General features: G+C 43.3%; 1 protein-coding gene across 2 annotated transcripts in view; it reads right to left on the bottom strand.

Annotated features, from left to right (window-relative positions):
- The window catches only part of LOC126249737 (L-threonine ammonia-lyase), a 224,424-nt gene that overhangs the window by 74,797 nt on the left and 136,925 nt on the right, over nt 1-12,702 (bottom strand). For both annotated transcript variants that reach the window (XM_049951415.1, XM_049951416.1), the window contains one exon: nt 8,789-8,859. In XM_049951415.1, coding sequence (XP_049807372.1) covers nt 8,789-8,859 — 71 coding nt within the window. The remainder of the gene's footprint in view (nt 1-8,788; nt 8,860-12,702) is intronic.

Raw genomic sequence — 12,702 nt, 5'->3', positions numbered from 1 at the left:
GACATGTTGTGTTCTTTCTTCTAGGAAATCCTGAATCCAATCACAAACCTGGTCCGATATTCCGTAAGCACGTATTTTTTTCACTAAACGTAAGTGCGGAACCGTATCAAATGCCTTCCTGAAGTCCAGGAATACGGCATCAATCTGCTCGCCAGTGTCTACGGCACTGTGAATTTCTTGGGCAAATAGGGCGAGCTGGGTTTCACATGATCTCTGTTTGCGGAATCCATGTTGGTTATGATGAAGGAGATTTGTATTATCTAAGAACGTCATAATACGAGAACACAAAACATGTTCCATTATTCTACAACAGATTGACGTAAGTGAAATAGGCCTATAATTATTCGCATCTGATTTATGACCCTTCTTGAAAATGGGAACGACCTGTGCTTTCTTCCAGTCGCTAGGTACTTTACGTTCTTCCAGAGATCTACGATAAATTGCTGATAGAAAGGGGGCAAGTTCTTTAGCATAATCACTGTAGAATCTTAAGGGTATCTCGTCTGGTCCGGATGCTTTTCCGCTACTAAGTGATAGCAGTTGTTTTTCAATTCCGATATCGTTTATTTCAATATTTTCCATTTTGGCGTCCGTGCGACGGCTGAAGTCAGGGACCGTGTTACGATTTTCCGCAGTGAAACAGTTTCGGAACACTGAATTCAGTATTTCTGCCTTTCTTCGGTCGTCCTCTGTTTCGGTGCCATCGTGGTCAACGAGTGACTGAATAGGGGATTTAGATCCGCTTACCGATTTTACATATGACCAAAACTTTTTAGGGTTCTTGTTTAGATTGTTTGCCAATGTTTTATGTTCGAATTCGTTGAATGCTTCTCTCATTGCTCTCTTTACGCTCTTTTTCGCTTCGTTCAGCTTTTCCTTATCAGCTATGATTCGACTACTCTTAAACCTATGGTGAAGCTTTCTTTGTTTCCGTAGTACCTTTCGTACATGATTGTTATACCACGGTGGATCTTTCCCCTCGCTTTGGACCTTAGTCGGTACGAACTTATCTAAGGCGTACTGGACGATGTTTCTGAATTTTTTCCATTTTTGTTCCACATCCTCCTCCTCAGAAATGAACGTTTGATGGTGGTCACTCAGATATTCTGCGATTTGTGCCCTATCACTCTTGTTAAGCAAATAGATTTTCCTTCCTTTCTTGGCATTTCTTATTACACTTGTAGTCATTGATGCAACCACTGACTTATGATCACTGATACCCTCTTCTACATTCACGGAGTCGAAAAGTTCCGGTCTATTTGTTGCTATGAGGTCTAAAACGTTAGCTTCACGAGTTGGTTCTCTAACTATCTGCTCGAAGTAATTCTCGGACAAGGCAGTCAGGATAATGTCACAAGAGTCTCTGTCCCTGGCTCCAGTTCTGATTGTGTGACTATCCCATTCTATACCTGGTAGATTGAAGTCTCCCCCTATTATTTCAAACTTTCAGTAAATGTTACACAGTACCTTCTGCATAATTTAACACAGCCTTTTTCCAAAAAACTGTATATTTTTGAATATATAAATAAAAAATTGCAAAAAATGTTGTGAATTTTGATTACAATTGAAAAAAAATCATCTTTAATAACTGAACTAAAATTTTGTAAAATCCCTGTGTTAAGTTGTAGCCCATATTCCAATAAATAATCTGTAAAAAGTTCAACTTCCTACCTCAAATACTTTGTGAGGAAGTATGTAATTTATAAGCGTTATTTTAACATTGCAAGTATAGGGCGTTCCGGAGCCCCTTAATGTCCAGGAGACGATTATAAACTGAGACGACTTCAGTGTACCTAGTGTCTTTCAATAAAAGTGTCATTTATGTTCAGCTAATTTCTTATTTACACTACTGGCCATTAAAATTGCTACACCACGAAGATGAAGTGCTACAGACGCGAAATTTAACCGACAGCAAGAAGATGCTGTGAAAGCTTTTCAGAGCATTCACCCAAGGTTGGCGCCGGTGGCGACACCTACAACGTGCTGACATGAGGGAAGTTTCCAACCGATTTTTCATACACAAACAGCAGTTGACCTGCGTTGCCTGGTGAAACGTTGTTGTGATGCCTCGTGCGTACCATCACGTTTCCGACTTTGATAAAGTTCAGATTGCAGCCTATCGCGATGGCGGTTTATCGTATCGCGACATTGCTGCTCGCGTTGGTCGAGATCCAATGAATGTTAGCAGAATATGGAATCGGTGGGTTCAGGAGGATAACACGGAACGCCGTGCTGGATCCCAACGGCCTCGTATCACTAGCAGTCGAGATGACAGGCATCATATCCGCATGGCTGTAACGGATCGTGCAGCCACGTCTCGATCCCTGAGTCAACAGATGGGGACGTTTGCAAGACAACAACCATCTACACGAACAGTTCGACGACGTTTGCAGCAGCATGGACTATCAGATCGGAGACCATGGCTACGGTTACCCTTGACGCTGCATCACAGACAGGAGCGCCTGCGATGGTGTACTCAACGACGAACCTGGGTGCACGAATGGCAAAACGTCATTTTTTCGGATGAATCCAGGTTCTATTTATAGCATCACGATGGTCGCATCCGTGTTTGGCGACATCGTGGTGAACGCACATTGGAAGCGTGTATTCGTCATCGCCATACTGGCGTATCACCCGGCGTGATGGTATGGGGTGCCACTGGTTACACGTCTCGGTCACCTCTTGTTCGCATTGACGGCACTTTGAACAGTGGACGATACATTTCAGATGTGTTACGACCCGTGGCTCTACCCTCATGCCGGCCGGAGTGGCCGTGCGGTTCTAGGTGCTACAGTCTGGAACCGGGCGACCGCTACGGTCGCAGGTTCGAATCCTGCCTCGAGCATGGATGTGTGTGATGTACTTAGGTTAGTTAGGTTTAATTATTGGTAAGTTCTAGGCGACTGATGACCTCAGAAGTTAAGTCGCATAGTGCTCAGAGCCATTTGAACCATTTTTTTCTACCCTCATTCGATCCCTGTGAAACCCTACGCTTCAGCAGGATAATGCACGACTGCATGTTGAAGGCCTGTACGGGCCTTTCTGGATACAGAAAATGTTCGACTGCTGCCCTGGCCAGCACATTCTCCAGATCTCTCATCAATTGAAAATGTCTGGTCAATGGTGGCCGAGCAATTGGCTCGTCACAATACGCCAGTCACTACTCTTGATGAACTGTGGTATAGTGTTGAAGCTGCATGGGCAGCTGTACCTGTACACGGCATCCAAGCTCTGTATGACTCAATGCCCAGGCGTATAAAGGCCGTTATTACGGCCAGAGGTCGTTGTTCTAGGTACTGATTTCTCAGGATCTATGCACCCGAAATGCGTGAAAATGTAATCACATGTCAGTTCTAGTATAATATATTTGTCCAATGAATTCCCGTTTATCATCTGCATTTCTTCTTGGTGTAGCAATTTTAATGGCCAGTAGTGCATTTCTGTTACCTTATGTACTATACTGTAGCAGTTCTTTGAATGTATGGTTCAAGTCTCATTGAGCTATGTTACTTGAAAGGTAAACAAATGCGAAAGTTACTTTCGTCCTTAAGTTTTGCACACCAATGTATGTGGATGGGGATGTAGACCTAGATCTCAACGTCACCTGACAATTTCACTTTTATTACGGAAAATGGATTACACAAAGAAGTTTAAGCGTCTTCGTCGATGCGGAGGTGATTAATGGAGAGCACCAGCTTGGAAAGGATGGGAAAATGCCCAGCTGTGGTAAGTTCAAGGAATCATTATAGCGTTCGCCGGCAGTGATTTAGAAAGTTAAAAAGTCGAAAACTAAGTCGACAGGATGAAAAGCTGGGCTCCGCTACTTGCAAATGTGAGCCCAAAACGAATAAATGCAACGCCACTTCGTTCGACCCATAAGCCAGTATCCTGCACCTCAGATTACAGTTTGAATACGGTATACTTGCCTACGTCGTGAAAAAAAAAAAAAAAAGAAAAGAAAAGAAAAAGAAAGAAAACCTGCAGGTCATTCCAGTTTCTTTGCCCTCATGTGTGTAAACCCGAAGAATTTCACTACTGTTCTGTAAAAGAAGTGTTAGGAAGAAGTAGAAAGGAAATGACATAATTTGGAAGTCTCAAATCGGAAATACAAATAAGCTTCCCTGGAGTTTGATAGGCGCGCACAGCAGCAAGGTCTTTTAACGCACCAAAGTTGAGTATACTGCTACCACATTAGTGTTGCATAAAACTAGCACATCCAATTAAAAACGTTGCAATCAGACTTCTCATCTGCGCGTAGCAGACAGTTGAAAGGGAGGAAGGCGTAAGCTTACGATACTATTAACAAACCTCCAAAATCAGTGGAATGAGTCAGGACAAAGTAGCGCGCTACCGTCAGACTGCAGTAGGTCCATGAGGCAACATTGCAATGGTGGTTTGTATTCTGAATGTGTGAGGAAATAGCTGTGGTAGCCAACTTGATATTGTAAGGTGGCAGAATAAATGAAAGTCAATTTCGCACCTTACATAAGAGTTTTATACATTGTAACTGGAAGGTGAATATGACACCTAACATACTTTGGCCGTAATGAGCAGATTTGCCTATAAGTATGTAATGCAGAAGGGATGGCACTCAATCGACGGTATTGACACACCGCTCCTATGTAATGCATGTCAATGAACAGAAGGTGAAACATGCAGCGAGAGGAAACGTTTTGTGTGGAAGCGAGTGCGGGGAGAAGCAGAGACTGCACCATGGAAGGCACCACGAAAAGCTCTTAGGGGGCGTACCCTGGTGGGAGTCAGCGACTGGACAGGTGACGCATACTGGAGAGCAAGTAATGGGCCAACAGAAGTAGGACAGTAAGAAGCTTTAGAAAACTGCGTTTCGGAATTCCAAATGGATACGAACAAAACCAGTGACACAGCTGATCACGTGAACAGCGAATGGTACACATGTAATGTACGCATGTAACTTTTAGGTGTCCGGAGCGGGCACAAAACGTCCGACTGGCGGAAATGAACTAGGAAGGAGTAAAGTGCCGATATTTCGACGCAGTTCAATTGTAGGGCCCTTGCGATTGGCGGAGAGGGTTTCCACAAAATAAGAGGAACGCTCCTATTGTTCGAAAAAAGCCATGACGTGGAGAACGAAAGAATCCAGGTGGCGAAACAGCTCAGCTACGGGAAAGACAAGAGCGAAATTATTGAGGACTCTTCTCTGAACTGGCGTCAAGTGCAGAACAGGGCGCATAACGCTCTGTGCGACGCAGAGGGGAAATTTGTGTGAACACTGCATTCACTGCAGCTGACATTCAGCTAGATATTAGCTGGAGCATCGTTGAACTCCAACTGTGGAGAAACGAACCTGCCAGTCTAAGAAAAACTCGAGCTGGATTTTCATCACAGATGCTTTCGGAATCCGTGATTGTCGACATGAAGAAGGTCATTCTGTTCGAGATACCTCATTACGTTTGAGCTCAGAATATGTTATAAGAGTCTACAACGTGTGGATATAAATGATTTTAGACAATAGCATTGTGGATCATTTCTGCTATCCTTCTTGTGGACAGATGTGACCTGCACTTCCTGCCAACTTCTGGGCACCGATTTGGTCGAGAGATCTACAATATATTAAGGTCAAAAGAAAGGCTAAGTAGCCATATATTTTGCATAAAATCGCATAAGTATTCCATAGGGCCCTGGAGCCTTGTTCAGTTTTAGCGATTTTGTGTGCTTCTCAAAGCCACTGTTACTAATATCTATATTATTCACCATTGCAGTGATGCAAGAATTAAACTGGGGCAGTAATCCTAGATCTTCTTTGTAAAGCATCATTTGAAAACGGGGCTCGACGTTTCTATTTTTGTTTTGCCGCCTTCAGTTTCTGTTAGCGTCTGGACACTAACTTTGGTGCCACTGAGAGTCTTTACATATGACCAAATTTTGGGATGTCATTTGATAATATTCTGCTACTATAGTAGTTGAAGGCTTCACACATTACCTCTCGGCTCTTGATTAATTGCCACTGAAGACACTAAAGCGTTGTTTGTATCAATTTATGCTGCCAGTGTCCCGTTGTTACTCTCATGTGAGTGACTGGGTTGTCCACGGACGACTTTAAAAGTAAAAGCCGCCTCTGTAGGGGCTTCGACGTCAATAAAAATTGATCTCGGATGTTAGTGATTTCCGCCGGCCGCGGTGGTCTTGCGGTTCTAGGCGCTGCAGTCCGGAACCGTGGGACTGCTACGGTCGCAGGTTCGAATCCTGCCTCGGGCATGGATGTGTGTGATGTCCTTAGGCTAGTTAGGTTTAAGTATTTCTAAGTTCTAGGGGACTGATGACCTAAGATGTTAAGTCCCATAGTGCTCAGAGCCATTTGAACCATTTGTTAGTGATTTCCACAAAACGTGTGTCCCAACGCTTCAATCGACTGCCTCTGTGTACAACAGCAACGACGCCACCAAGCGCCACATACGCAAGGCTGTGTGCCTCGCCTGGTCGAGAGTACAGGTTAAAACTAGAGGTGCGTGTAGAGGACAGTGAAACAAGCAAATAATCCTAAGAAGCAGGTCAAGAACGAACGGTTTTCCCGATAAGATGTATTTCTACTGAATACATGAACACGTTGCAACAGAGTCCTCGAGGAATCAGACTGCAGATATGCACCTGAGGACAAACACATTACGACAAGAGTTCCACACGACCACTGTTCATGTGAAGGCCGGCTTCAGCACATCTTTTCATCGAGGGGGGAGGAGGAGATTAGTGTTTAACGTCTCATCGACAACGAGGTCATTAGAGACGGAGCACAAGCTCGGGTTAGGGAAGGATGGGGAAGGAAATCGGCCGTGCCCTTTCAAAGGAACCATCCCGGCATTTGCCTGAAGTGATATAGGGAAATCACGGAAAACCTAAATCAGGATGGCCGGACGCGGGATTGAACCGTCGTCCTTCCGAATGCGAGTCCAGTGTGTCTTTTCATCGATGCGCGGATACATTCAAAAATCCCAGGCGTGTTTCCAATGCAATGACAACCATCCACAATGCGTTCCCGTAGTTCATCGCCCCACACAAAAAAATTCAACAGGTTCAAGCCGGCGGACCTGGGAGGCCATGGTATTGGCTAGCCACAACGATACACTTGTTGTCGAAGATTCGTGTTACGTATTCCCGAAGAGCCACATGGAAGTGTACCACTTACGTATCCCTTCACAATTGGGAATATCATACAAATACTCCAATAGGCTTGTGTTGCAGGAAATGTAGGTATACACGACCAGTAACTCATGCAGGTAGGAAATGTGGCTCTGTCAATGTCGTTGCTTCAAGGACACTCTCCACTTCACATCAACGCATTCAGCTTACTGTCAGCAATGTGCCAACTGCGAAGCTGCAGCATAAGCGTAGTCTTAGACTTAATATTTTGTTGCAATACAAGTATGATTAGACTTGTGTGTATGTCGTACCCGGGAAACCATTGGTTTCTGGACCTGTGTTTATTAGGACAATTTTCTTGTTTCATTGTCCTCCACTCACCACTTTCGTCTGTACCTATAATAGTCAAACCATACAATGGCTGAGCGAGATAGCGTTATCACCCGTTCCTCAATGCCCAAATAAATTGTGTCACAACACAATAAACCACCTATGATGTAAAGGAGTGCAGAGCTCTTTCACTGTAAGTGGTCCATCTACGCGCTTCTAGCCTTGGACTAAAACTATATTTAAAAAAGGTTAAAGCCAGTTGATTGCCTGCTTGCCGTACTAGGGTTATCAAACAATGAGCGGACATGTCTACCACTTGACGACATTCGCTGTAGTTGGACTTCGTGTGGACCTCTGCTACTGAGTCTGGTTGTGTACTGATTGGTTACTTATCTCGGTTCGGCTCACAGACTTGAATTAGCTCCTCACCTACACGCCTCGCAACAGTACTTGGTCACGTAATGAATTATTCTGGCCACATAACTTGTACATTCCAATATTTAACAAACAGCAAATTAGTGCCGACACAAATCTGTACGTGACATATTTTAGTAAGTAATTCTGATTTACGCTGTGTACCGCTGTCTCACAAAGTCTTTCTCGACGCACTACAAGGACCTAGGTCGAGAAATGATCTTTGTGTATTCCCAGGCTGGCTACTGCGCCACGTCGTACGGCCAGTAGATTCTGACGCGAAATTGAGCCAAGTATGTGTACAGCTGACGCTTTTCGCCAGCATCACTAAAAATGGTTCAAATGGCTCTGAGCACTATGGGACTTAACATCTATGGTCATCAGTCCCCTAGAACTTAGAACTACTTAAACCTAACTAACCTAAGGACATCACACAACACCCAGTCATCACGAGGCAGAGAAAATCCCTGACCCCGCCGGGAATCGAACCCGGGAACCCGGGCGCGGGAAGCGAGAACGCTACCGCACGACCACGAGCTACGGACGCCAGAATCACTGTCACACAGTTAATGAAGACACTGTTTTATCACCTTTCACATGCTTATACAATGGGGATGCGAACCTGCCTGCCGTTCTGGCGTCTGTGCGGACGTAAAAACCTGTCAACTGAGAATTACACGACTTATGGTTGCTGTGTGGGGACGTACAAGAGGAGTTCCAAAACAAGTAAATACGTTGGCTGTTTATTGTTGGCGCATGTTACGACACAAAGTACGACCCATAACTGAAGTGCATCGTAAGAATGTGCAACCAAAGCATACTGACATTATAAGCAAACTGACGTTTTCCCACGGTCTCATGAGTGGTCACACCAGCTCCCCGTGGCTCTACCGATAGAACAGTTGTCGACTTATACCTCATACAATACCTGCCAGTATATTGCAGGAAGTCCTTCTTCAAGTAAATTTCCATACCAGTGACCTGCGACAAATGAGATTTCTGAAAAGAAGACAAATGAAATCATATTAATGCTTTCCATACAGTTGCACAAAACATCAAGCAAGTAATTCAAACTTATAATTATGTAATAATATCACAATAAAAATACCTTATATTTTAGTGCACAGTGCTACATTGCTTTTTAGTAAATCTTCAAATTTAACAACTTATTACATAACACACATATACAATGCTATCAAGAAATCCAAGTTAAGCTGTAGCCAGAGTAATTCCCTTGTCCTTTCTAATTAAGGGGGACAAATATGGGGAAGACAGCAGCAAATCTGCGAAATTTTTGATAAGCCATATAAAACGATTCACGTACGCAAAATCCTACGCGAAACTGCTTTGCTATCATTCCAGAAGTCTTCATCAAAGCTTCTTATGTCAGAGATACCTCTTTTGTTCAACATGCTGTAGACAGAACGGCCATAACAAGCAGAGTAACAATTCAGTTTTGACAGGAATGAAGTAAACGACTGGCCGGAGCGTTGTCGGAGGGACAATTCTAACGTTCGTCGTGTAGAAACAAATGAAGAATAAGATTTGATTTTATCAGTGATTAAGCGCAAGCTACGAGTGGATGAAGATGATGAAGAAAATTGGCTGTGCCTTCTTTAAGGAAACAGCCTGACAGTGCCAAAATGATTTCAGGAAAATCACAAAAATATAGGGAAAAGAGAGAATTAACCAACGCACACTGTGGATACGAGTTCAGTGTCAATGCACTACTGTATCATCTCGCTTTGTTCTGTCATGAAAGAACTAGGTATTCTTTGTGGACTCGAGAAACTGATATCTTGACTTACAGCGAAATCTGTCTACTCCCAATTAAGAATCCAGAATTGCCCCGCTGAGTGGCCGAGCGGTTTGAGGCGCCATGTCACGGACTGCGCGGCCCCTCCCGCCAGAGGTTCGAGTCCTCCCTTGGGCATGGGTGTGTGTGTGTTGTTCTTAGCATAAGTTAGTTTAAATTAGTTTAAGTAGTGTGTAATACAAGGGACCGATGGCCTCAGCAGTTTGGTCCCATAGCGCTTCACACACATTTGAACATTTGAATCCAGAATTCTCTCTCTGTTTCAATTCACGCGGTGCGCGAGAATGTGGTAGTAATAACGAGCGAATTAACAGAGAAGAACCGATTTCCGTATCACCATCTCTTCTTTCTGATAGATTTCACCTGTGGTTGTAATACTTCTTTCTTTATCAGCAAAATAATGATTACTAGCTGGGTTGAGATGCGCTAGTGCCATACACAAGAGAAAGGATAGCAGCAAGTGGAGGCGGTATTCCTGTTGGAAACCTTTCGCCTTTGTATCGTCATCTTATGGTGCTTAACTAAACTACGTATTTACTGCTCCTTTCTTGTCCCATTGGGATATAGATGGCTTCTGTGAAAGAAAAGTCAGGAAAGTTAGAGTTTAATACTTTGTTAGCCCAGTAGAAGAAAGGCATAAGACAAAACGAACTGTGGTCTTGTTGAGCCGTCCATCTCAGTCCTAAATCATTTAAGGAAACTAAAGCTGGATGGCTAGAAGATGATTTGAATCGTGCTCCTCCGGAATCAAGGCTCAGTGTCGTAGCAGTTGCTTTTGGCAACCAGTTATAATAAATAGAAACCGGTTTAAGATACATGTAACGGTAGGTTATATACACGAACCATGCCTAAAACCTAGCAAAATGGCGCAGAACTAAATAGCAGTTCTCTTGATTAAGAGGAACTGATTCAATTCTTGAAATTTCCTGACAGATTAAAATTATATTCCGAATCGGGAACTGAGCGCAGACCTTCACTTTTCGTGGGAAATTCTCGTACTAGCTAAGTAATCCCGAAATCCTTCACGACCTTCCTCGAAGCTATAATTTTTTAGTGCCTCTCGTACTTTCCATAGCGTACAGAGGCGCACTCCCAAATACATTTTTGGGCTAGCAATACTAGCAGAACAGATGTCATGGAAAATGACGTAGTAATAGTCCATACAATATTTGCAGAATAAATTTTTCTGCCTACAGTGGAGTTAATTCTGTAATGGAAGTTCCCAGCAGATTAAACATATTAATAGGGACCAAACTGCTGAGGTCATCGGTCCCTTGTATTACACACTACTTAAACTAATTTAAACTAACTTATGCTAAGAACAACACACACACACCCATGCCCAAGGGAGGACTCGAACCTCTGGCGGGAGGGGCCGCGCAGTCCGTGACATGGCGCCTCAAACCGCTCGGCCACTCAGCGGGGCAATTCTGGATTCTTAATTGGGAGTAGACAGATTTCGCTGTAAGTCAAGATATCAGTTTCTCGAGTCCACAAAGAATACCTAGTTCTTTCATGACAGAACAAAGCGAGATGATACAGTAGTGCATTGACACTGAACTCGTATCCACAGTGTGCGTTGGTTAGTTCTCTCTTTTCCCTATATTTTTGTGATTTTCCTGAAATCATTTTGGCACTGTCAGGCTGTTTCCTTAAAGAAGGCACAGCCAATTTTCTTCATCATCTTCATCCACTCGTAGCTTGCGCTTAATCACTGATAAAATCAAATCTTATTCTTCATTTGTTTCTACACGACGAACGTTAGAATTGTCCCTCCGACAACGCTCCGGCCAGTATTGGAAAGTTTTATCACAAATGCATCAATTAATTTATGTTAACACTGTTTAATTAAATTAACTTTAATCTAACAGCAAGTATACTATGCTGCCGAGTAAAAGTTTTATTCGGGGCGGATTCAAAAGCTGATGTGGTCATTCCAATTTCAGTTCTCAGAAGTGTCTGCAAATCCCATCGAGTGGTATGAATGGTTTCTTCAAGTCACTTCCCAACTCTGTCAGATTTCATGTAATGCTCCGATGTTGAAACATGCCAAAGCCTGCGATAAAGTAAACTGTGCTTCGCTGTACATCTCTTTCAGGAATGAGAATGAAATATACAAAAAAGGACTGCAAACGTCTGTTCTGATGTATCACTTTAGCAGTATGCATCTATTTTCGTCTAACAATCGGTAAGAGCTATCACCGTCTTCAATGGAAGTATTAAAATATGGAATTTCAGGGCCTCCCCTATTTTCGCTTTTTTATTGCTGATTTAAATGAACGGTATTGTAATTAATTAATTAATGGCAATCCTTTTCCCGAGTCGGGTTAGTCATTGTTATTGAGAGTAAATCGAATTCATATCGATGCTTTTCTCATTTTTATGTCCACGCATGACTAGGTAGGGAGGCAGTAGCAGTTCCAAATATCGTTCCATGGCATTTAGCTAAATCTACTGAAATATCAACAGATTAGCTGGCACTGACAGTAGACAGTATCTGAGATATAAGGGGCTGTGTAGCCTGTCGACCTGAAAAGAGAGCAGATAACCTCACTTTAAAGAAAGGTGATATTTGCAATAGACAGCCTAGTACCGGTTGGTAACTACAGAGGTACGATTCTACAAATCACACCACGTCAATTCATCTGAAAATACCTCTGTGATAAACAGACTCTAAAAATAGGTTGTTACGTTTAACTGTTATAGCATCAACGCTAACAGGTCGAGCAAGGCACTGAACGATTGTTTGTCGCCTGTGAGTGACGTGTGAGACTTGCGACGGCGAAATGTGGCTGTTTACCAGCTTTCCTGCCAGTCGCGAACTGCAGTACTAATGTGGAGTAGGTACGGACATCTCTGCGTGTTCACATGTACATGCCGAATAAACGGCCCCAGCAAAGTGTGGAGAAGGCTTGACCTTAACAGAAATCGTCAACACGTAAACGGCTCAATATACACCGCCGGAAAAAAATAAATGCAACACCCTCAAGGACAAGGTCATTTTAGTGACAAGTGAGGTGACAAGA

Source organism: Schistocerca nitens, chromosome 3, assembly GCF_023898315.1.
Source record: "Schistocerca nitens isolate TAMUIC-IGC-003100 chromosome 3, iqSchNite1.1, whole genome shotgun sequence".
Lineage (NCBI taxonomy): Eukaryota > Metazoa > Arthropoda > Insecta > Orthoptera > Acrididae > Schistocerca > Schistocerca nitens.
Note: the sequence above shows the minus strand (reverse complement) of the source record. Positions and strands in the feature narration are given on the sequence as shown.